The 27,105-nt window shown below is 43.6% G+C and overlaps 1 protein-coding gene across 1 annotated transcript in view; it reads right to left on the bottom strand.

The window, feature by feature from the left end:
* Nucleotides 1–297: 297 nt before the first annotated feature.
* The window catches only part of LOC126195728 (facilitated trehalose transporter Tret1-like), a 150,387-nt gene continuing 123,579 nt past the window's right edge, over nucleotides 298–27,105 (bottom strand). Inside the window, exons 5-6 of the mRNA XM_049934357.1 lie at nucleotides 15,562–15,849; nucleotides 298–801 (exon numbers count right to left, since the gene is read on the bottom strand). Coding sequence (XP_049790314.1) covers nucleotides 298–801; nucleotides 15,562–15,849 — 792 coding nt within the window. The remainder of the gene's footprint in view (nucleotides 802–15,561; nucleotides 15,850–27,105) is intronic.

Below are 27,105 nucleotides of genomic sequence, written 5' to 3'. Positions count from 1 at the left end.
GACGTGTCATGTTTTGTCGGCGAATAGTCAGATGCACACTTTAAATGTTTCTGGGCAGCAGAATTTGGGTCAAAACCTGGCGTCGCGACAGTATGTGTACGTAGTGAGTGCAGAACGTAATTTTGCAACATATTTCGGATCAGTCCTCCAGAAGGGGCGCAGTCCAACATATGGGGCAATGTAGAAGTATTCTGGAAGCATCACTCCCGTGCAGGGTGAAACTGAACGTGGCAGACTAAACGTTACGTATAAAACTGCGAAACACGTCAGAAATATCTTCGGCACAAGTAGAACGCGTCATTGGGAGCTGCTAACGATGACATCCTTTCCACCGTTGAGTTCCTTGAGGATGTCCTCCAAAGGTCGTCCCTTGGTTTCCGGCAGCAGCCACCATCCGACGAGGCTGCAAGTCAGACAGGCAGCGGCGAAGAACCAGAAGGTGCCGTACACTCCCATGGATTCCGACATGGTTGGGTACAGTTTGGTCAGGATGGTTGCAGTGACACAGACCATCGTGTACATGGCAATGGCAGCCAGACCTCTGATCCTCGGAGCCGCGATCTCAGAGAGCACCACATACGGCAGTGGGTTCAAGCCAAACGAATGCATCAGCACGTATATGGACAAGCATGTGGCAGGCAACCATCCGACGGACGATATGTCTACGTCTGTCTCCTGCTTGAGGTACATGTAGACCCCCAGGAGGGCGACGCAAGTTCCAATTACCGCATTGGAGAGGAACAGCAGGGGTCGTCGACCGAGGCGATCCATCGCCAGAGCGGACGCCAGACCGCCAACAACCTGTGCAAACAGAAGAAAAATGGTAACTGTACGTTTGGAAATGTCTTTACCGTGTTTGTTTTCGAAATATTAGGTTATTGGGGATGCGATTGTGTAAGTAGTTGTATAAATCACGTCTGAATTCACGTAGAGAGTATTATTCATCCTGGACTTAGTACACCGAACAAAAAATTAATCACCCACAGGAGACATCAAGGTAATGCGCTATCGAATCGTCAGTCAGAAGCTTCTGCTAGATATTGTGTAACTGAGGAAACATATAAATTCCATTTCTCACTGTTTGCTTTTGTGGTTCCCAGTTCGAAGACTGCTTTGATGCAGCTCTCCATGTTACTATATAATGTGCAATCCTTTTCATCTCCGAATAACTGTCACTGATATCCGTACTGTTATCTTTGTCTACCTGTACGATTTGTACCCCCCCCCCCTCCCCTCCCCTCCCTACTTGCCACTAATACTAAACTGGTGATCGCTTGACGCTTCAGAATGTGTCCTATCAACCTATCCCTCCCTCCCAGTCAGGCTGAGCCTCAAATTTCATTTCTTCATTCTGTTCAGTAGCCTCTCGTAAGTAACGTGATGCACCCACCTAATCCTTAGTCCTGCTCTCTCTGCCACTGAACGTCACTAATTCCCACTACACATAACTGCAATCTACCCATTTCGCCAGAGTGAGTTTTTCACTCTGCAGCGGAGTGTGCGCTGATATGAAACTTCCAGGCAGATTAAAACTGTGTGCCGGACCGAGACTCGAACTCGGGACCTTTGCCTTTCGCGGGCAAGTGCTCCACCAACTGAGCTACCCAAGGACGACTCACGCCCCGTCCTCACAGCTTTACTTCTGCCAGTATCTGGTCTCCTACCTTCCAAACCCCCGTCCCGAGTTCGAGTCTTGGTCCGGCAAACAGTTTTAATCTTCCAGGAAGTCTCATACCCATTTCTCTTTTCAAATTTTCTGACCTACTTACTCTGGGTATAGCTCTAGTTTTGTTTCCTAGATGACGACACCCTCCTGAGTAATCCCCGTCCGGCGATCCTAACTGGGAACCATTCTACCTCCTGAATATTCTGCCCACGAGAAGGCCATCATCGTTTAACCATACAGCAGAGCTGCGTGCCCTCGGGAAAAATTACGACCGTAGTTTCCAGTTGCTTTCAGCCGCTCGTAGTACCAGTACAACAAGGCTGTTTCGATTAATGCCACACGGTCAGATCAGTAAATAATCTAGACTGCAATTAGTGAAAACGCTACTGGCCCATTCTTGGAATCATATGTTTCTCCGGTCTCCGTCGTGGCTGCAGCTACCATACGGCTACCTGTACCACGGAGGCACGCAAGACACGGCACCAACGGCAAGGTGCCTAGTTCAAGGGAGGGGGGGGGGGGGTGAGCAGTTCCTCACCGTACTGAGGCCATTATTAATACTTAGGACTGTGTTACACGGTATTAGTGTGACATATCCGGGAACGACTAAATTTTTATCTGTGTGCTGCTGTTTTCTCCCTTGAAAGCTTGAAAAAGCTCGTCTGGTATTATTGATACGGGAATGTGTAGAACCATGTTAATTTGGACAAGAAGAAACTGAACGTATTTTAAAACTGGGGTAATCGAGATACGTTGAAATTGAATTATCAAGTACGAAATAAACGAGTATTGAACAGAACCTACACTGTTAAGGCGTTTGATACAGTTCCCCACAGTCGTTTAATGAACGAAGTAAGAGCATATGGACTATCAGACCAATTGTGTGGTTGGATTGAAGAGTTCCTAGGTAACACAACGCAGCATGTCATTCTCAATGGAGACAATTCTTCCGAAGTAAGAGAGATTTCAGGTGTACCGCAGGGGAGTGTCGTAGGACCGTTGCTATTAAAAAAAAATGGTTCAAATGGCTCTGAGCACTATGGGACTTAACTTCTGAGGTCACCAGTCCCCTGTAACTTAGAACTACTTAAACCCAACTAACCTAAGGACATCCACACACATCCATGCGCGAGGCAGGATTCGAACCTGCGACCGTAGCGGTTGCGCGGTTCCAGGCTGTAGCGCCTAGAACCGCTCGGCTACCCCGGCCGGCCGTTGCTATTCAGAATCCATATAAATGACCTTGTAGATAACATCGGAAGTTCACTGAGGCTTTTTGCGGATGATGATGTAGTATTTCGAGAGGTTGTAACAATGGAAAATTGTACTGAAATGCAAGAGGAGCTGCAACGAATCGACGCGTGGTGGAGGGAATGGCAATTGAATCTCAATGTAGACAAGTGTAATGTGCTGCGAATACATAGAAAGAAAGATCCTTTATCATTTAGCTACGATATAGCAGGTCAGCGACTGGAAGCAGTTAATTCCATAAATTATCTGGGCGTAGGCATTAGGAATGATTTAAAATGGAATGACCATACAAAATTAATCGTCAGTAAAGCAGATGTCAGACAGAGATTCATTGGAAGAATCTTAAGGAAATGCAGTCCGAAAACAAAGGAAGTAGGTTACAGTACACTCGTTCGCCCACTGCTTGAATATTACTCACCAGTGTGAGATCCGTACCAGATAGGGTTGATAGAAGAGATAGAGAAGATCCAACGGAGAGCAGCGCGCTTCGTTACAGAATCATTTAGTAATTGTGAAAGCGTTACGGAGATGATAGACAAACTCCAGTGGAAGACTCTGCAAGAGAGACGCTCAGTAGCTCGGTACGGGCTTTTGTTGAAGTTTCGAGAACATACCTTCACCGAGGAGTCAAGCAGTATATTGCTCCCTCCTACGTATATCTCGCTAAGAGACCATGAGGATAAAATCAGGGAGATTAGAGCCCACACAGAGGCATACCGACAATCTTTCTTTGCACGAACAATACGAGATTGGAATAGAAGGGAGAACCGATAGAGGTTCTCAAGGTACCCTCCGCCACGCACCGTCAGGTGGCTTGCGGAATATGGATGTAGACGTAGATTAACCGGCTAAAATGGACACCATGTCCAGTAGAAAGTTGCCTGTCTAACCGTTTCCACGGGCAAACAAATAAAAAAAAGTGTTTCATACAATTACTGACAGATTTTAAAAATTTTAAAATCCTCTCATATATTCATTATAGGGTGTAATCTTGCATTAAAGGTGTAACACAATTAAGTCAAGTGTTAAGGTTAGAAATAGTGTGTCGATGGAGCGTTAAGTCACAGAGCACAAATTACCCACACTGCACTGCGGTGACAAACGCCAGGGGATACCACCCTACATCGTGACGGACATTCTTTTGTCCGGCGTGGTACAGCAGCTCGATGTGGCATTGACTCGACAAGTCTGTGGAAGTCCCCTGCAGAAATATTGAGCCATGCTGCTTCTGTAGCTATCCATAACTGCGAAATTGTTGACGGTGCAGGATTTTATGCTCGAACTGACGTCTCGGTTATCTCCCGTAACTGTTCGGTGGGATTGATGTCGGGAGATCTGAGTGGCCACATCATTCGCACGGATTCTCCAGAATCTTCTTCAAACCGATCACGAATAACTATGGCCCGGTGACGGGCCGCATTGTCATCCATAACAAATTCCATCATTGTTTTGGAACATGAAGTCCATGAATGGCTGCAAATGGTCTCCCACTAGCCGAACATACCAATTTTCAGTCAGTGATTGGTTCATTTGGGCCAGAGAGGACCCATTCCATTCCATATAAACAAAGTCCTCGCGATGACAGAGCCACCATCAGATTGCACAGTGCCTTGTTGACAACTTAGGTCCATGGCACCGTGGGGTCTACGCCGAAATCAAGTCCTACCATCGGCTCTTACCCACTGAAATCGGGATCATCTGATCAGTTCACGGTTTGACAAACTGCCTGTTGGCTTCTGTCTCGGGTTCTTCAGCCGATGTTCATGTAATGATTTTACTGACGTTTCGCCAGCGCGAGTGGCTGGCATTGTCAAAGCTTCACCCTCCATCGCCAGTGGTGATCTGGATCCGAGCTCGCGGCCGCAGACTATATGTACCCGGCGCGCCAACGTCCGAGGGCTCCTCCGCGGTCATTTCCGGTGCAGTTCTCCTCTTGCTACCTGCGAAGGTCGTTCGCTGCAGTACGGGAAGCCAGGATCCGTTTACCTTAAGGCTTTCCTCTTTCTTGTTGAAGCTGTTGGCGTGTTTTTGTATTTCTACAGCTTCCCTGAACAAGCGCGTGTGATAGTGCTTCTCTACAGCCAGAACTTCCGTGTCGGCGAATTGCTGACCCTCATGAATCGAAACATGATGCGTAGCGTCGTTTCATGATTCGAGGGTCAGCAACTGATAAAAAAAAAATGGGGCCCCCGGGTCCCAAGGTCGCGATGGCGGCGTCACTGTCCCGCCGAGATAATTTGTCCTTTTAGGACAATTATCCGAGCAAGCACCCACGCCAGCAAAAGGTTGCCCGACACGTGTTGATAACAGGATTTGTTTTAACCGGCTGTACCCGAATTTTAGTATATAAGGAGGATGATTTGGAGCACAGCACATCATGTCCTCTGAACCCACTCCGAGAACTTCTATCGTCGCTAACGAGTTGCCAGTAAGTACACTTCTATTACAATGGAAACTTTGTACATACTTGCACGAATTGCTGTTTGTGGAAGACTCCAAAACGCCATGGATGTTTGGCAATTGGAGTTACCACAAACTATACGGGAAGATATTCTATTGGAATTTCGTGTTTCAAAATTTGATTTCATGTTAAATTCGTATAGGTTGCCAGAATGTTATATATTTAATAAAAGTGAAAATGTTTCCATGATTTGTGAAATATTAAATGATGCAGTAGAAGCTTGTGCAAAAATAAGAGCGGGAATTCCAGTTCCATGGGAAACACTTGGTTTGATTACAATGTCTTCTTTTGACATTAGTACATTCTGGCAAAGTAGATTCAAAATTAAAAGTTTTTTTTTACGAAGTTACTTACAAGCATTTCGTATATACTATTTGTGAGAATTGTTTATACAAATTATCCGATTCATGACAAAACGCGCTACTGCCACCACTTCTTATTGGAATGAAAATTAATATGGTAACCAAGACACCATCATTTTCATATGGTGTAACTTGTCCGCCACATATTAAACAATATAGTCATTGGTGCATGTTTTGTGTAGTGGACTGACAAGGCAGCCAGTCCACAGAGACGGGTAGCCGAAAGGGCACACGTACACACACGCCGACTGGCGCGAAGTCTGGAACAGGATACGTGATGAATGTGATAAAGAAAAGAACGTAGCTACTAGACCACTTAACTTTTATATCGTCCTCTGGTATACAGCATTCTTGATGATACAAGTGAGACTTTTTAGATTCATGAAGTAACTAATGGCGCCTTGCTAGGTCGTAGCCATGGACTTGGCTGAAGGCTATTCTGTCTCTCGGCAAATGAGAGAAAGGCTTCGTCAGTGTAGTCGCTAGCAACGTCGTCGTACAACTGGGGCGAGTGCTAGTCAGTCTCTCGAGACCTGCCTTGTGGTGGCGCTCGGTCTGCGATCCTGACAGTGGCGACACGCGGGTCCGACATGTACTAATGGACCGCGGCCGATTTAAAGCTACCACCTAGCAAGTGTGGTGTCTAGCGGTGACACCACATTTTGTGCAAATAGTCCATTGTTCAGAAGTGTACGTTGTGGTGGCTCGTTAAGCAGTGTATCTGATTCAGAAGAAGACGATGCTGATTTGGCTGATATTTTGATTGCAGACCTCTGATGGAGACCCGGGGCGACATCTTCCAAACGATCTTCACGCTGGTTCAAGCACACGTGACGAATCCAACGCTGAAAATCTTCATCTGGATAGTTACGAGATTACACTGCCAGTTGGGAGCCACCGATGGACCCTTAGGGACATACATATTCACCATTTTGAATTGTTTGATGAACTATCACACGCGTTTGTTCAGAGGAGCTGTAGAATTTCAAAAACACGCCAACAGCTTCAACAAGAAAGAGGAAAGCCTTGAGGTAAATGGATCCCGGCATCCCGTACTGCAGCGAACGACCGTGGCAGGTAGCAAGAGGAGAACCGCACCGGAAATGACCGCGGAGAAGCCCTCGGATGTTGGCGCGCCACGTACATTTAGTCTGCGGCCGCGAGCTCGGCTCCAGTTCACCACCGGCAATGGAGGGTGAAGCCTTGACAATGCCAGCCACTCGTGTTGGCGAAACGTCAGTACAATCGTTAAATGAACGTCGGCCGAAGAACCCGAGACAGAAGCCAATAGGCAGTTTGTCAACAAGTGGCCACGAAACCCTTAATAGTTTTGTAGTTCACGGTTTTCCAGTCGTCTAGGATCCAACCGCTTTGGTCACGAGCCCAGGAGAGGCGCTTCTGGCTATATCGTACTGTTATCAACGGCACTCGCGTCGGTCGTCTGCTACTATACAGCCCATTAATGCCAAATTTCTGCGAAGTGTCCTGACAGATATGTTCGCCGTATGTTTCTCAGTGATTTCTGCGGTTATTATACACATTGTTGCTTGTTTGTTAGCACTGACAACTCTACGCAAACTCCGCTGCTCTACGCCATCAAGTGAAAGCCATCGGCCACTGTGTTTTTCGTGGTGAAAGGTAATGCCGGAAATCTTGTATTCTCGATACACTTTTGACACTGTGAATCTCGAAATGTTGAATTCCCATTTGAAAATGGGATGTCCCATGCGTCTAGCTCCAGGTACCATCCCGTGTTCAAAGTCTGTTAATTCCCGTCGTACAGCTATAATAACTTCGGAAATCTTTTCACATGAATCACCTGAGTACAAATAATAACTCCGCCAATGTACTGCCCTTGTTATACCATGGGTACGAGATACTACTGCCATCTGTAAATGTGCACACATCTATCCCTTGACTTTTGTCACCTCCGAGTATATTCATTCAGTATTTGAGAATGAGAGCACTCAAGACTTCCAACAAACTTTACACATATTTTCGAAACTATTTGATATATTTCTTGCTGCACCCTCCAAAAAGCCGGCCGATATGGCCAAGCGCTTCTAGGCGCTTCAGTCTGGAACCGCGCGACCGCTACGGTCGCAGGTTCCAATCCTGCCTCGGGCATGGATGTGTGTGATGTCATTAGGTTAGTTAGGTTTAAGTAGTTCTAAGTTCAAGGGGACTGATGACCTCAGATGTTGAGTCCCATAGCGCTCAGAGCCATTTGAACCCTCCAAAAAATTATGAAACGAAAAGAGTTCAGAATGGTTCAAATGGCTCTGAGCACTATGGGACTCAACATCTGAGGTCATCAGTCCTCTAGAACTTAGAACTACTTAAACCTAACTAACCTAAGGACATCACACACATCCATGCCCGAGGCAGGATTCGAACCTGCGACCGTAGCGGTCGAAAACGAAAAGAATCTATCGCTTACTAGATTTTCGCTGTTGATGCAGTAAAACTTTGGCATTAAGCGTGAGGTTTTTAATTCATTACGTGTCTGCTACCAACTCTATCCGAATCTCATTTTGTAGGCAGTATTCACATGTATCACCGGATGCAGCGGCAAAATTATATCACTGTACTACTCAGAGTTCAGGAGTGTGGTATCTGAAACACTGAGATAAGTGAAAAACGGAGCAAGATTCTTTAAGAAATCGTAGGGTAGATGACGAAAAGAAGCCCGTCGAAGACGCTTAACTGGAGAAGAGAAAGAGACAAGCTAGTGAGACATCTGCTACTGCATCTACGAACAGTTAAGCTGTAGAAGGAAAAATCAGTCGGGACAAATCTGTGGCTTAATTTGGCAAACTGGTGCGCCCAAGGCAAACTTGAACTTCGTCTGCCCTTCCCCATTCCACCCACGGCCCGTACCGACATCTCTCAACGTTTTTGTTTCAGTGTATTCGCTGCGCTGCTTAGCCTGGTTCTTCCCTTATTGGGATCAACAACACTTCACGTTAAATTAACAAGTACACATTTCAATAATTGTTTTTCCTGTGATATAATTCAAAATGTGTAACATGCAATTCAAATTCGTATTTCTTGCAACAGTAACGCGATTCCTTTTGCATTCTTTAATTGTCCTTTACTACAAATCGTAATAAACAATAAATACAAAACACATCGTCGTAAATAAAAGTGAAATGCATTTCTACACGAACTAGCGTTAGTCAAAACTAGAAGAAAAGTTGCTATAATTGTGTGTCCGGAAACCAGTACGTGTTGTGACGTGGGCCTTCGAAGATGGCGTTCACGGCCTGCATTTAAGTATGAGGCAGGATTCCCGAGAGTTGGGATAGTAAATTACCGCATCATGCAGGAGGGGTAGATGACAATCCTCGAGCAGTTATGAAGATGAAGAATCAAGATGGCTTCTTTAATGAACGCACAGTAATTATTGGTGCGAGACTCAAAGGGCAAACACTTCACCAAACGGATTAACAGGTGCTGTGTAACAACTATTTCTGCCCGATGAATTACCAGCATTTTTGGAGAATGTTACCCTTGCAGAAAGACAATGACGGTGCTTTGTGCACGACTACGCAGCACCCCACTTCGTACGGATCGTGCAACAGTACGCCACCACGACGCTGCGTGGAGATCCGGTAGCACGGCCGCCCCTTTCACCGTATGTACATCAGTTTCATTTATAGTTATGAGGAAGTATAAAGGCACTGTGGACGCCCAGCCCATCGGCAATGTGCATACGTCAAATGGGCGTGTGAAGAAAGCTCGTGACGCAATTCGGATGGAGCCAGATGTACACTGCTGGCCACCGTAAAAGCAACACCAAGAAAGACACGAAGTAGCACAACAAGATTTATTTAGTAGATAACATGTTGACCAAGTATCAAATGATTACGTTTACAGACGTCTGTGACATGTGGTTCCTGCCAGAATCAGTAGCCAGAGTAGCCGCCATTGTTGGAGATCACCGCTGCCACACGTCTCGGCATTGAATCAAAGAGACGTTGGATGTGTTCCTGGGGTACAGCAGCCCAAGCATCTTCCACACGTTGCCAAAGATCATCTGGTGTGGCAGCTGGGGATGTAATCTGGGTCACTCGTTGAGCAACCATGGACCACATGTTTTCTATTGGCGAAAGATCCGGAGAGCGAGCCGGCCAGGGAAGCAATTCAATCTGGTTATTGACAAAGAACCTTTGGACAATGCGTGCCACGTGTGGTCGCGCATTATCCTGTTGAAATATGGCTGTGGCCGAGCCCTGAAGGTAAGGAAGGACAACTGGCTCCAGCACCTCGGATATGTAGCGCCGGCTATTTAAAGTACCGGCAATGCGTACTAGAGGCGTGCGATAGTAATATCCAATACCGCCCCATACCATAATACTCGGTGCAAGACCAGTGTGGCGGTGCATAATGCAGCTGTCCAGCATCCTCTCTCCACGGTGTCTCCACACTCGAATCCGACCATCGTGGTGCTGCAGACAGAAGCGTGCCTCGTCAGTAAAGACAACGTCATTCCATTCTGCCGTCCACATCCGTCTGTCATCACACCATTGGCGACGGAGACGTCTGTGGTTCTGCGTCAATGGTAGACGAAGCAATGGACGTCTTGCGGACAGACCACTCTGCTGTAAACGGCGTCGAATGGTACGCGCAGACACTGGATGATGCGTTACAGACGCAATGTGCTGTGCTATGGTTCGGGATGTCACTGAGCGATCCGTCACTGCCATGCGCACAATTTGCCTATCAGCACGTGCAGTGGTGCACCGAGGTGAATGCGATCGACCACGTCGGTCCGTCGTACCCTCCTGCATCCAACGGTCACATATCCGCATTACAGTTGTTTCGTTTCGTCCAACACGACTAGCGATTTCTCTGTATGATAATCCACAATCTCGGTAAGCCACTATCCTTCCTCTGTCGAACTCGGATACTTGATCAAACGATGTTCGCTGTTGTCTACGAGGCATAACTGATCGTCTTGTGAAACAACCACAAGGTAAACACACGTGCCGAACGTACACTCGTCGAAATCGCCAAGCCTTAAATGGCGCTATGAGGTGGCGCCACAGGCGCGCGTGATGTGCGTCTGCGCTGAAATTCTAATCAGTTGCATATCTCATCGCTGCAAACCCATGGTGTAAATTTCACTTCATTCGGATGCTTCCTTCAGGGTGTTGCATTTACGGTGGCCAGCAGTGTATTTGAAGAAGTGCGTGATTCATTGCCAAGAAGGGTTGAAGGATGTGCCAGAATGTATAGTAACCACACGCAATACTGCGTGTACAGGGTGTTTCACAGTTCATGTTACACCCTTCTAGAGATTGTAGAGGGGACTAAGTAGATCAAGTTTTACACAGTAAGCCATGTCAAGAAACGTCATCCAAGGACACTACAGAACGTCAAAGCTATAAAACGTAGGAGCCTGTAGATGTACATATACAGGGTGTTACAAAAAGGTACGGCCAAACTTTCAGGAAACATTCCTCACACACAAAGAAAGAAAATATGTTATGTGGACATGTGTCCGGAAACGCTTACTTCCCATGTTAGAGCTCATTTTATTACTTTTCTTAAAATCACATTAATCATGGAATGGAAACACACAGCAACAGAACGTACCAGCGTGACTTCAAACACTTTGTTACAGGAAATGTTCAAAATGCCCTCCGTTAGCGAGGATACATGCATCCACCCTCCGTCGCATGGAATCCCTGATGCGCTGATGCAGCCCTGGAGAATGGCGTATTGTATCACAGACGTCCACAATACGAGCACGAAGAGTCTCTACATTTGGTTCGGGGTTGCATAGACAAGAGCTTCCAAATGCCCCCATAAATGAAAGTCAAGAGGGTTGAGGTCAGGAGAGCATGGAGGCCATGGAATTGGTCCGCCTCTACCAATCCATCGGTCACCGAATCTGTTGTTGAGAAGCGTACGAACACTTCGACTGAAATGTGCAGGAGCTCCATCGTGCATGAACCACATGTTGTGTCGTACTTGTAAAGGCACATGTTCTAGCAGCACAGGTAGAGTATCCCGTATGAAATCATGATAACGTGCTCCATTGAGCGTAGGTGGACGAAACTAAAATGAGCTCTAACATGGAAATTAAGCGTTTCCGGACACATGTCCACATAACATCTTTTCTTTATTTGTGTGTGAGGAATGTTTCCTGAAAGTTTGGCCGTACCTTTTTGTAACACCCCGTGTACGGGGTGATTCTCTGATGATACTACAAACTTTCATTGTTAATGGAGACGGGTAAATGTATCAATTTGAGGTAAGGGTGTGTGGTCCGGAAACGAGTGAATCGAAAGTTACAACCGAAAATCATTCTGATACCCCTGACAGTGGAATACACATACCGGTACTGTTGCTACTAAGAATGTATGGTATGCAACTTTCAGAGGTGGTAGTGTGGGCCAAGACTAGAACAGATGTCCAGTAATCATGGATTCTAAAATGTACACGTGAGGAGCTAGGAGCATTTGTTCATCTTCGCTAGTATGAAACACATCTCTTTTGAACAATGTACATTTTGGAACTCATGTTTACTAGATACTTTTCCTTGTTTTGGTCCATACTAACGTCTCTGAAAGTTACCTGCCCTGCAATCTCAAAAACAACAGTTGTAGTACGTGTTTTCATGTACAGTACATGTACATGTACTCCACGGAATCACCCCGTATATACACACGTTTACAAGCGCCGGCGCCTGTAACTTTCTCTGTAGCATCGTTGAATGACATTTCTGACATTGTTTCCTGTGTCAAACTTCATCTGATAAGTCCCCTCTACAACGTCTAGAAGTGTGTAAAATGAATTACCCTGTAGTGTCTGCTTCCACGTAAGAGACGGGAGAGAAAAGACAGACTGGTCCTGTTGTGTATATACAGGGTGTTTCAAAAAATGACCGGCATATTTGAAACGGCCATAAAAACTAAACGAGCAGCGATAGAAATACACCGTTTGTTGCAATATGCTTGGGACAACAGTACATTTTCAGGCAGACAAACTTTCGAAATTACAGTAGTTACAATTTTCAACAACAGATGGCGCTGCGATCTGGGAAACTCTATAGTACGATATTTTCCACATATCCACCATGCGTAGCAATAATATGGCGTAGTCTCTGAATGAAATTACCCGAAACCTTTGACAACGTGTCTGGCGGAATGGCTTCACATGCAGATGAGATGTACTGCTTCAGCTGTTCAATTGTTTCTGGATTCTGGCGGTACACCTGGTCTTTCAAGTGTCCCCGCAGAAAGAAGTCACAGGTGTTCATGTCTGGCGAATAGGGAGGCCAATCCACGCCGCCTCCTGTATGTTTCGGATAGCCCAAAGCAATCACACGATCATCGAAATATTCATTCAGGAAATTAAAGACGTCGGCCGTGCGATGTGGCCGGGCACCATCTTGCATAAACCACGAGGTGTTCGCAGTGTCGTCTAAGGCAGTTTGCACCGCCACAAATTCACGAAGAATGTCCAGATAGCGTGATGCAGTAATCGTTTCGGATCGGAAAAATGGGCCAATGATTCCTTTGGAAGAAATGGCGGCCCAGACCAGTACTTTTTGAGGATGCAGGGACGATGGGACTGCAACATGGGGCTTTTCGGTTCCCCATATGCGCCAGTTCTGATTATTGACGAAGCCGTCGAGGTAAAAATAAGCTTCGTCAGTAAACCAAATGCTGCCCACATGCATATCGCCGTCATCAATCCTGTGCACTATATCGTTAGCGAATGTCTCTCGTGCAGCAATGGTAGCGGCGCTGAGGGGTTGCCGCGTTTGAATTTTGTATGGATAGAGGTGTAAACTCTGGCGCATGAGACGATACGTGGACGTTGGCGTCATTTGGACCGCAGCTGCAACACGGCGAACGGAAACCCGAGGCCGCTGTTGGATCACCTGCTGCACTAGCTGCGCGCTGCCCTCTGTGGTTGCCGTACGCGGTCGCCCTACCTTTCCAGCACGTTCATCCGTCACGTTCCCAGTCCGTTGAAATTTTTCAAACAGATCCTTTATTGTATCGCGCTTTTCGGTCCTTTGGTTACATTAAACCTCCGTTGAAAACTTGGTCTTGTTGCAACAACACTGTGTTCTAGGCGGTGGAATTCCAACACCAGAAAAATCCTCTGTTCTAAGGAATAAACCATGTTGTCTACAGCACACGTGCACGTTGTGAACAGCACACGCTTACAGCAGAAAGACGACGTACAGAATGGCGCACCCACAGACTGCGTTGTCTTCTATATCTTTCACATCACTTGCAGCGCCATCTGTTGTTGAAAATTGTAACTACTGTAATTTCGAAAGTTTGTCCGCCTGAAAATGTACTGTTGTCCCAAGCATATTGCAAGAAACGGTGTATTTCTATCGCTGCTCGTTTAGTTTTTATTGCCATTTCAAATATACCGGTCATTTTTGAAACACCCTGTAGTTCCGCGTAGTCAGCGCGTACACAAATTTCCGAATAGAGCACGCCCCGCTAAGCACAACAGCGCACGTGCAGCGCTCGTCCGTCTCCGCAATACGACATGGCGCTGTCTTAGAGACGGACCAAATTCTGCTTCCGCCGATCCGCGTATTAATATGTAACGCAGCCAATGAGATTGCTGCTAATGTAGAACCTTTTCTCCTCGCGAATCACACTCGCGCAGTGATACCTGAACGCTCGAGGTATTATAACGAGTGTACAGACCTCCGACTAGTCAGTCTGCATTAGTCTACATCAGTCTATAGTCGAGTTTCAGTCTGCGCCTATAATGTTATCTTATTCCTGTACATAGCCATGTAGAGAAATGTATAGACACTTTGTCAAGTATCAGAGATATGTGAGAATAAGATTAACGTACCAAGACCAAAGGAACTTCAGATTGTCAATTGTAAACAGCATCCAGAATCAAGTTATGTAATATCTATGATTTTTATTATTTTAATAAATGTGTGTGAAAATTAATCAAGTTCTGTTTAAAGTTGGTCACTGTCAATCTGCTACTCTAAGCGTGCAAGTGTCATTTCTATCGTCTGACCTAACGGCAGAAGATAAACACGCCACCATAGGACCACGAGACATATTGCTGACACTCGCCTACTTCGTTAGAGCGACAAGTCAACCAATCTGATGGTGTGTGTACCGAAGGTCTTACAGTAAGCACACCACAGGTCCCTATCTCAACACAAACTGGTCTGTGGACGTAAAATTATAGTCATTTTTTTGTTTTGACCAATTCCTGCGGAAACATTTTTTTTATTTTAATATTTTTATTTTTATTTTAGAAGTCCTATACGCTCTTCACGCTTTTGCTGTGTTGCTCTCTTCGTATAATGAAAGTGGCCCCATACTGCAACCAAAGGAAACGCGAAAAGACGGTCTATGTATCGAGTAGTAACAGGACTTACTGAAGTGTAGCTCCACAGGGTCGAATTTAAATCTCTTCATGAATCCTTTCCATGCATTTCCGTTCCCTCACTATTTTAATGAACTTCAGACCATTCCTTACCTTTTCTTTCCTTATTTATATTCCCGTTCCTCTTTCTCTCGCTTCTCCTCCTTCATTCCCTTTTTCTCCTACCTTCACCTTATTTTTTACTTATCAGCGTGGAAACGGCACCCAGTGCATACTCTTGGGCTGATATACCCTAGTTGAGCCACTAGAGCTCCAAAAGGCTGGGTTGTGCGTAACACATTACAGAGGGTGTCTGGTGTAGTTGTAATTGTAGAGATGAAAATAACAGCCACGAGGTACGAGATAAGAAAAGACTGAGAAAACCGTGAATCCAATCAAAACGCTTGACATGGAGGCTGCTGAGCTCTGAAGCAATAACGTACCTGCAAAGCACCTAAGATGATTGTTGCCATCTCGGAGGGTACGGATCCTCCAGCCTCATCGAACATGATGACGGCATAGTTGAGCACAGCGAAGGAACCACAGAGCTGCAGGTTGGTGCCTAGGTTGATGGCATTGGCGAAGCCCCTGAGCGAGGCCCTGCAGCAGAGCTCCTTGAGGGTGACGCGTCCCGTGCCACCTTCTTTGTCTCCGGCCAGCGATGCCTGAATGCGTGCCATCTCGTGCTCCACCTGTTCCTCTGAGATCCCTCGACGCAGCCACCTCAGCACCTATAATACAGGACGCACGCCCAACTCACTTAATGTCCTAACTGTTTGAAGCATAATGATGCCGTGAAAGCCACGGATCAGTGCAGTCAGACTGATGCGGTATATCTAGAATTGCAAAAAGAACTTTACTTGGTACTATATCAATGATCATTAAAAAGGGTACAATCATATTGAGGATTTCTTGAACGGCATATGCCAGGCAATGTATTGGAACTCCTCCTGTTTTGCTTCTACGTCCATGTTCTGCAAACGTCACTGAAATGCGTAGCAGTGGGCACTTCCTGTTGTACCAGTTATTGGGGCTTCTTCCTATTCCATTCATGTATGTGAAGCATGTCTGTTTAACGCCTTGTAGCATGCAGTAATTACTCTAATCTTGTTTTTGCGATCCCAAGGAGAACAATGTTTAGGGGATTGCACGAAACTCCTAGTCGCCACTTATTGTTGGTTCTTAAAACACTGTAAGTTGGCTTTTTTGAGATAGTTTGTGTCTTTCTTCATGTGCCTACCTGTTCAGTTTCTTCAACATTTACATGTCACTCTCTCAGCGTTAAAGGAAACCTGTGACCATTCGTGCTGGTATTCCTAGTGTGTATTCAATATCCTTCATTACTCCTATCTGCTACATGTCTCACACCGTTGAGTAATATTCTAAAATGTGTCGTACGTGTGTTTTACAAGCAATCTCGTTTGCAGGCTGATTGCATTTCCCTATTATCCTACCAGTGAACCAAGATTTGTCACCTGATTTATCCATACTTAATGTTGTGTTGGCAGAAGAGCCAACACGGTGTTACGAGTGGAGGCCGAAATGCATGCGTTTTAGCTCGCGCAGGCTGGCGTGAGGAGGGAAGGACTATACTGACGTGAGGTCTGGAACATGACAAGGAATTAGAATTCAGAAAGCGGACGTAATTAGTTTGATACTTAACTTTAATCCATCAATGATGAACGTCGCTCTTGACGGTATATGATTCACAATATTATCTGTTCAGAATAGTAACTGAACATGGCGCCTTGCTAGGTCGTAGCAAATGACGTAGCTGAAGGCTATGCTAAACTGTAGTCTCGGCAAATGAGGGCGTATGTAGACAGTGAACCATCGCTAGCAACGTCGGCTGTACAACTGGGGCAAGTGCTAGGGAGTCTCTACACTAGACCTGCCGTGTGGCGGCGCTCGGTCTGCAATCACTGTGGCGACACGCGGGTCCGAAGTATAATAACGGACCGCGGCCGATTTAAAGGCTACCACCTAGCAAGTGTGGTGTCTGGCGGTGACACCACACTTAGTCTGTGTGATCTTGTGATACCATATTCTTACAGCTACACTCAGATATTTGTATGAGTTATACAATTCCAATTCACTGACGTGTTAGTCAAAGGGCACAAAATCTCGAGCTGCACAAATATTGAAGCAGGTCTATGTAATATTTTCAGGTGATGCAAAGACTAATTACTTTCTTTAAAACTACAGTAGTTCTTGTCTGAAAGATGATATCTCTTCAAATGAACTAATCCTGTTAGAAATAGGAGCTAAATACAGTATCAACACACAGGCTACAAACAAGATATTGGAGAATCTGATAACAGGAAGTGAATACATAATAAACACGAACGGAATGAGAATGTTCAGTTTTAGTTTCTTGACATGCTTTCCGAGAACTAAGCCTGTTCGGAAGAGTACCTAAGTGCAGCGTCAACACACAAGTTACATACAAGACAGTGAAGTATCTGATAACAGAAAATGAATACACAATAAAAAAGATAGGGTAACAAGCGAACTAAAGGCAAAGGAAATAAGGTGTATAATAAGGGAAAAACTAACATTAAGCCAGGAAACAAAAATGAAGGAGAAAAAGTGTACATTAAAATAAGAGATAAATTTGGAAAGAACATGCCCTTATCACAATAGCCGAAGTGGGAGCCCTATAGTCGTAACGAAACAGGAATAATACAGTCACAAGTCTGTAAAATTTCTAGGAGACAGCAGCAGAATGAAGTTAACCAGTGGCTCAACACAAAGATAAAGGAAAATACACAGGAATTTTAAAAAAAATTCACACTTATTCACAAAACAGGAAATGAAACTGCTAAAACAAAAGAATCCCAACGCACCAGCTTTACAAGGAATAACAAAATTCATAAGCAGGACATTCCAATCAGACCAGTTGTGTATTTTAGAAGTGTATCTACGTATTATTCGATCTGCGGCCAGCGCACCTGCCCAAATCCTGTACGAGATGTGACGACAGCCAAGGCCATCTGGGAACGTACAAACATCCACAATCGCAAGCAAATAGCACACGCTCTGCGACAACAATTAAGTATCGTACACGACTGGCAGCATGTCGAAAGAATCAACAAAGACTGAAAATAGCCGACAGGGTGGCCAAGTCTTTACAAAAGAGAGTGAAGACAACCAACACTAGCACAGAAAAACACAACACATTTCGAATCTGTCAACTCACATGTGAAGACTGTAACTCAGTTTTTAGTGGACACAAAGGCAAAAATTTCAGGATTAGATGCAACTATGACAAAGAGGGTAATTACGACTGACAGTAGCAGTTGCACATTTCTTTATGGGTAGGCGGCAAGCACCAAAAGACATAAAGACCAACCTAAAAATTGTTAAATGCAGCAACAATCCCACACAGAAACTTACAACAGAAAAAATTACCCTATACCACAAGCCACAATATGAGGACATAATCAATACACAGCGCTCTACAATAGAGCCCCATTCTCAGCGCTCTCCCCCCCCCCCCCCTCTCTCTCTCTCTCTCTCTCTCTCACACACACACACACACACACACACACACACACACACACACTCCATCCTGTAGAGAAATAGAAAATTGGAACCAACAGAGAGTAAACACACTCAATTCAAATACACAGGCTCTACCCTACTGCTCACCAACTTACATAGTTCGTTTATAATCAACATGCAACCGCAACATTTTCTAAATTTGTTACTTTAACGTAGCAAACGGAAATAAAATAACAAAAAAGTAGTTATTGACAGTTGAATATAATGACAGTGCTATATTCTAATATTAGCAACGCAGGAAAAAAGCAGTAGTTTCGCTTGAGGCCTAACATTTTAATAAATGTGCGTCATATAATAGTGAAAAATCCTAATCAATTGCGGATGACAACGTGGAACAAAATATCAGCTATACTATGTCAGGTAGCCACATAAAAAATTATGTGAAACTACGATATTTTTTCTATAAATAATTTAATAAATCTGAATACCGTAACTCAAAACTATATTTATTATAATGGAAAATTTCTTTACATGTTATTTGACAGAAAATACGTGAACACGCTGAAACTGGACAGAAACATCTTTGGGAGTTAAACAGAACAATCTGTGTTTGCTCAAGTGATAATTCCATAATTATTAGATTAGGCCAGTTAAAGGAAATACAGCGCACAGAAGCATTTAAGCAGTCATTCTTCCCATGTTCTACTCGTGGTTGGAAAGGGAACAAGCTCTAACACCTGGTAGAATACTAAGTAACCATTGTACTGCTCTTCACAGTTGTTAGCAGAGTATGTACGTAGCTGTGGATGTGAATAAAAGATTGGGCGATTACGTAGCAGAGCAGCGTTTTTATTGGAGAAAGTAATTCATATTCACTCATATATTATTAATCAGTTATTTCAAACGCACATGTGAAATACACTGACGGAAAAAAATCGTGACACCAAGACGGAGTTGTCCGACATAGAGGAAAGTTGTTAGAGGTGTTGCTACATCTGAAAGATGAAAGCTATTCAAATTCCGCAGCAGTCGCATGAGTCGTGCTAGTAGCGTCGCTATGAGGATGCATCGCAGGTTCGCTTTAAATACACGCTGTAACAATCATAAGAGTTAGTTACCTTTGGGACGGGAGGTGGTACGTTGACGTTAGTGAAGTTTATCGTCAAGGCGACAAAGACCCCTTTGTTAACACAGCATTGAGTTTGAACGAGGTAGTGAAATAGGGGTGCATTATTCCTTCTGCGATATTGCAGAAAGACTTGCAAGGGGAGGCCGCCAATTGTGAAATTCAGATTGAATTCATACTGCGCATAATAAAAGCTCATGGCCAGAGGTGTAATGTGGCAAAGCACCAAGATGCACTTCTCAGCCGTTGTCGAGAAAATCGACAGTTAAAAGAAACCGTTCCGGTGAAATACTCTCTACGATTAATTATTTTCTACAGCGTCGTGGGGCAGCGGTAAGTTTTCGGGTTCGTAATCCGAAGGTCGCCGGATCGAATCTCGCGCCATGCAACCCTTTTTTTTTTTAGTATTTGTTTTTTGTAATTCAAATGTGTACACACACACACACACACACACACATATATATATATATTCCCGGCAATCAGTAGCAACAATTACGCATATAATAAGTTGTTGAAAGTCGTTTGTCGTGGAAAAACTGGCGACTTCGAACATCATTATGTTTTCCGCAAACAAAGTTGTATTTCACAAATGTTATTAATTGTCTTCATAATGTTAACGACGTATAGTTAACGGAAGACGTAGAAACGATATTCCGAAACGAATACGTATAGCGTAAGTCAAACGTTCGAATTAGAATAGAAACCCCACGAACACAAATTTGCTGTGGCGGGTATGAAATATTAACTCCGTTACTCGCTCGTTACACTTGAAGGACAGATGTTGAATGGGCCGAAACGAGCCGCCGCATAACAGCGTAGTTCCCTGCCAACTTCGAAAGAAGGTAGATGCGGTCCCTAGCGCAACTTATAACATCGTCGAAAATCAGTGCGGACGTGAGAGCTTTGGTACACCCTGTTAAAAAAACGGAAAAATGGAGGTGGTACAATTGGAGAGCGATCCGCCTTCACCAACATGCATAAGCAATTCATTATTAGCTTTATATATATATATATATATATATATATATATATATATATATATATATTTGAATTACAAAAAGCTAATAATAAAAAAATGTTGCATGGCGCGAGATTCGATCGGGTGACCTTCGGATTACGAACCCGAGCGCTTACCGCTGCGCCACGATGCTGTAGAAAACTATTAATCGTAGAGAATATTTCACCGCAACGGTTTCTTTTAACTGTCGATTTTCTCGACAACGGCTGAGAAGTGCATCTTGGTGCTTTGCCACATTACACCTCTGGCCATGAGCTTTTATTATGCGCAGTATGAATCGAATCTGAATTTCACAATTGGCGGCCTCCCCTTGTTAGCAGGAATGTAGCACAGTGTACATGATTGCTGTTAGCGGAGATCACGAGAATGTACGGTTGCAAGGAGACCGGGCTCCGGAATACCACGTGGCACTACCGAGAGGGAAGACCATCGTGTTCGGCGCATTGCACTGCACCTAAAGCAGCAATTTAGGTCGCATTTGGCACCACAGTGACATAACGAACTGTTACAAGTCGGTTGCTTCGAGGACGACTTCGAGCCAGACGCTCTGTAGCGTGCATTCCATTACCCCGAACCACCGCCACTTACGACTTCAGTGGTGTTAAACGAGAGCCCATTTGGTCAGGATGCGGCTAGAAGAGGGCCTGCAGCCAATGTGTTTGCATTCTAGACGCACTGGATCTACACCTGGGGTTATGGCCTAGGGTGCGATATCGTACGACAGCAGAAGCTCTCTCGTGTTTATCCTACGCACCCTGACTGCAGATCTGCATGTCAGTCTGGTGATTCGACTTGTGCTGCCATTCATGAACAGCATTCCAGGGGGTGTTTTACAACAATATAATACTCTCCCACATACCGTTACTGGGACACAACATGCTCTATAGAGTGTCGAGTTGTTGTCTTGACCTGCACCATCACCATATCTGTCTCCAATCGAGCACATATGGGACATCATCGGACGACAGTTCAAGCGTCGTCCACAAACAGCGTTAACCGACCATGTATTGACCAATCCAACAGACAAGGAACTCCATCTCACAAATTGACATTCGGCACCTGTCAAAACATTTCGGACACGCTTGCATTCAACATTCTGGCTGTTACACGGGTTATTAAGGTACCAGTATTTCATATTTGCAATGGCTTATCTCCCGCTAACATTAACCTGTGATCTCCCAGTGTTAATCACTTAAATATAAAAAATGGTTCAAATGGCTCTAAGCACTATGGGACTTAACATTTGAGGTCATCAGTCCCCTAGACTTAGAACTACTTAAACCTAACGACATCACACACATCCACGCCCGAGGCAAGATTCGAACCTGCGACCGCAGCAGCAGCGCGGTTCCGGACTGAAGGGCCTAGAACCGCTCGGCCACAGCGGCCGGCTATATAGCTAACGGCCTCTCCTACTTAAATGTATTACCTTGACAAACCTGTTGCCAAAGTTTCATTATCCTGCTTTGATTATTTTTTGGTGTTGCGACTTTTTTCCCGTCAGTGTATAACAACCTATGAAGAGTAATTAGACACGTTAACTGCATGAATGAGACTACAGGTATATCGCGAAGAATACTTAGTCATATTGATCGCGTCTCCTCGGGGCCATGGCTAAACAAATGACAACATCTTTATTTCGAAATGAACTTGGACACAATATTTACGACCTCAATACGTTTTAAGACATTCAAATAAAAATGAAAACGTGTGTCAAACAATTTAACTTATACCAAAAAATAAACTCCATGTCATAATATGGATGGAGGAAAATGGGGTTGAAATCAGTGAAGATCCTCAGAAATGAAATAATATTAGCGAAATTAAAAAACCCAGCGTAATGTGTGAAGTTACAACCATTAAAAATTTTTGTTTTACCAGGATTCCGACCCTGATTTCGTGCTTTTCGCAGGCATCCACCTTAACCGGCGGACTATCTGAGTACCGGGTGATCAAAAAGTCAGTATAAATTTGAAAAATTAATAAACCACGGAATAATGTAGGTAGTGAGGTAAAAATTGTCACACATGCTTGGAACGACATGGGGTTTTAACAGAACAAAAAAAAATTGCTAGACGCGTGAAAGATCTCTTGCGCGCGTCGTTTGGTGATGATCGTGTGCTCAGCCACCACTTCCGTCATGCTTGGCCTCCCAGGTCCCCAGACCTCAGTCCGTGCGATTATTGGCTTTGGGGTTACCTGAAGTCGCAAGTGTATCGTGATCGACCGACATCTCTAGGGATGCTGAAAGACAACATCCGACGCCAATGACTCACCATAACTCCGAACATGCTTTACAATGCTGTTCACAACATTATTCCTCGACTACAGGTATTGTTGAGGAATGATGGTGGACATATTGAGCATTTCCTGTAAAGCACATCATCTTTGCTTTGTCTTACTTTGTTATGCTAATTATTGCTGTTCTGATCAGGACATTTTTCGAACTTTTGTATTTTTTTGGTTCTAATAAAACCGCATGTCATTCCAAGCATGTGTGCAATTTGTACCTCTCTATCTACATTATTCCGCGATTTATTCAGTTTTCAAATTTATACTGACTTTTTGATCACCCGGTATATTTACAGTCGTGAATCGATGTTAGATTGCCACCAACTTTTTTTACTTGAGATTTTCGAACAATACAGATAGGGATTGTCCAGTGGGGGATTTGGTGGTAGAATACCATTTTGAAACGGATTTCGAGGAGGATCGTGCCGTAAGCATTAAATTCGTAGGAATTAATTTAATGAAGCCAGCGGGATGAAATGAATAACAAGTAATATCAGCGAAAACATGTTCAGAAACTCACTCTCTCTCTCTGCAATATTTAATGCGGGTGAGCGTCGGGTAGTACAGGAAACGTAAATATTTTCTAAATTATATTTTCTTTAGCTTGCATTAGGACATTTTTCACACTAAACCATACTCTGACTCGTTGCTAAATTGGATTTTGAAACTCGACGTCATAACTTTAAATTTTCGCTGGTTTTTAAAAATATTCTTCCACTTTTTTCATGTTGGTCTTTTAAAGTTTTGCACAGTTGTATCGGACATGAAATTGTTATGCGTAGAGAAGTCATATTTGTTAGGAAAAATTGTAATTGGATCATAAATGGTCATAATATTGAACCTGTCCATCAGTTCACCTAGACTGTGGAATAATGTCCTTGATGAAGTCTGCTGCTCGCTGCAAACTCGTGGATTCAGTTGTCCTTAGTCTTAGGTCTTCATGTCTTTTCGTAGAATGACAGTAAAAGTCTTTAGCTGTTTTACTTTTTTCTTACTGAAACTTTGCTTTATTTTCAGGTGCTCTGAATATTTGTACTCTAGGTTTAAGAACTCGTCCTTACTGAACGGCGTATGCCGCTACCCAAATATTAACATGATCGCAGAATACTGTTTCCTGTTCGTCGATGAATGTCTTCTCGAAAAAAAATAAATAAATAAAAAAAACTTTTATTTTTATGAAACCTGTTTCGTGGCCTCTGTATTTTAAGTTAATTCACTGTAGAAAAGAGACTTTTCTAATACGAATTTTAAAGGAAATAACTCTCCTCGTACTTTCAAAGTGATACTTCAGCATGCTTAACTGCACAATAGCAACTGATTCCTGGCGGAATCGTTGACAAAGCAATTCTCAATTCTTCATCGATATATCTGAGTGCCCCCCTCCCCCCCCCCCTCTCTCTCTCTTTGACATTTCAGTTTGGGTCAACGCCGAGAAGCCCATTTCACACAAATATGTTAATGTTACTGAATGAAAATGGTATACGGGCATGGATGTGTGTGATGTCCTTAGGTTAGTTAGGTTTTAGTAGTTCTAAGTTCTAGGGGACTGATGACCACAGATGTTAAGTCCCATAGTGCTCAGAGCCATTTGAACCATTTGAACCATTTGAAAATGGTAACAGCACATTAATTGTGAATTGGGAGGTAGCCCGTATTCACTGCTTATTGACAACAAAAATGCATCCAGAGGCACGTAGAAAAATTTTTATTTCAGTTTTTTGCCTGCTTTCAAATCTGCTCGTTCCTATTTTAAGCCTAAACTTTAATTTTCGAAAAATGTTTCGAATCCACGAATGGATCGCGAACCTTGTCAAAATCTTCAGAACTCTCTCCAAAATATTTTTTGAAATTCTGCTCCAAGAAAAGAACGTGCTCTTTAATTAAGCCCATCAACACCTTGTTACGGTCAGTATGGGGTCATACAGTTAGGAACATATCACGTGACGCATTTTCAATTGCCTGTATCCACAAATTTAACTTTTTAATAAATCCTTGAATATTAACCATACTAGTTAGAATATTTTCGTTTTCGTTTTGCATTTTTCTCGTTAATTTAGTTAAGTGCACTAAAATGCCCGAAAGACACGTCATCTTAGATACTCATCCATTGTCTGCAAATAAATCCATATACTTATGCCCCTCAACAGCCACAAATGCAAGTGCCTCCTCGTCTCTAAGCTCAAATGATTGCATTAACATTTTACCTCGAGTTAACAATCGTACTTCTGTACACAGAAATGCAGTGTGCTCTGATCCAAATTCTTCACACTACAAGTTAAAATGGCGCATTTGTAGGCACCGCAGTTCGATGAAGCTGATGTCTTTTACTACTTCGTCCTCCACAATTTTCAGAGGATATTGCAAGGCGGACTAACAGTGGCTTCGCTGTGAATGAGACAATGGTCGGTTTATAAGTTAGGATTTACTCCGCGTACTTTACTCACGAATCCTTTCAACTGGCCTGTCATAGAAGTAGCTCCATTGGTGTAAACACTAGCACGTTAGCTCATCCGGACCAAATATTCGTTAGCTACACGAAATATCTCTTCACTGGTTGCTCGTTTGGATAGTTCTTTGGAAAAAAAAATATTTGCAATTACATCCCCATTAACATACCTTAAATAGGAAAGAAGTTCAGCGTGACCGCCAATGTCGATGGACTTGGAATCAGAAATGAGAACTTACGACTGGTGTTTATTCTCTCCTTCAAAATGTCTTTGATGTCACTGGACATGTCGCTAACACGGCTGCTGATTGTGTAAGCAGAGAGAGGAATTTTTGAAATTTTAGTTACAGCTTCTGAACCAACGATTATTTTTACCATTTCTTTACGCACGGGCATTGAAAACCTTTCTGGTATTGTGTGTTTTTTTTTTTTATCTTTACGATAAGTTAGGCTGCCTTACAGCCACCTTCTTGTACTTTGTACGAAACACGTGCCGATGTAATCGTGAGCTTCACTTATTTCTTATTTTGTTCCGACACAACAACCGTCTAAAGTAATTCACGTCTTCACTATAGAGAGGAATGTTTTGTTGACAGATGTAGTTTCAGTTTTGTGGGCATTGCTGCATTTTTTTACCACACACAACTCACTAGGGGATCTGGGCATGCTGTGTCACTACACAAAACAGTAAGATAAATAATTAAGATAATAATTATTATGTTGCCATTTAACTACGTTCCGTTTCTTTTTTTCGGGCCAGAGAGTTCCACTACTTGCACTCAAGGCCAGACCACTCCGTACAATGAACTAATTCATGCCGGAAAAAAAAAATAGTTGTCGAACACTGTGACAGACCATACTGATGTAGCAATCACAATATTCGCACTATTGCAGAGCACAGTTGTGATAAAACTGAACTGAAATACTCAAACAATGGAAAATCTACGATGTAATAATAACAGTATAGTTGAATTGAAACACTACGTTGTTGTCTGACAGTCTATGGGTCCTTTGGCGGCGAAAGAGCAATAAAGTTTCAGAAACGGCTACCAACTGGGAAAAAATGTGAAAACAATGGAATAAAAATAATAAAAGGGGGTCATTTTTGTCAATCCCCAGAATTTTAGGGGAAAGATCGTACAGCCAGCCGCACATAAAGATGCGTGTGCAGTGGTGCGGGCGAGAGTACAATTGCTCAAGGAAAGCAAAGTAAAACAACTATATCGAGTAAATACATAAAATTTATTTTCAGTAAGAATATCACTTTTATCCGCATGCGTTAAATAATTAAAGAATGAACAAGCACCTTTATACTTAAAATCGAAGGAAATAAATTACATTTCATTTATTTGAAAGAGTAATAATTCGTGGTATGTCTAAAATCGAACTCCCTTAATTTCTTATAATAACATCTAGAATACATGAAGTGTCTGAGATACTGCAGCAACTCCGTGTAGGTAAAAGGACAGGAGATTTGCAAGATGTGGTGCTCACCATTTGTTTCTACATCTAACCGTGGTTAAATAAGGAATGCTGGCTTAACAACATCTACCAACCAAGGCAGCAGAAATTACAACTATGCCGACTCATAAGATGCCAAT

Source organism: Schistocerca nitens, chromosome 7 (genome assembly GCF_023898315.1).
Source record: "Schistocerca nitens isolate TAMUIC-IGC-003100 chromosome 7, iqSchNite1.1, whole genome shotgun sequence".
In the NCBI taxonomy this organism is placed as follows: Eukaryota; Metazoa; Arthropoda; class Insecta; order Orthoptera; family Acrididae; genus Schistocerca; species Schistocerca nitens.
This window is presented reverse-complemented; position numbering and strand designations above follow the sequence as displayed.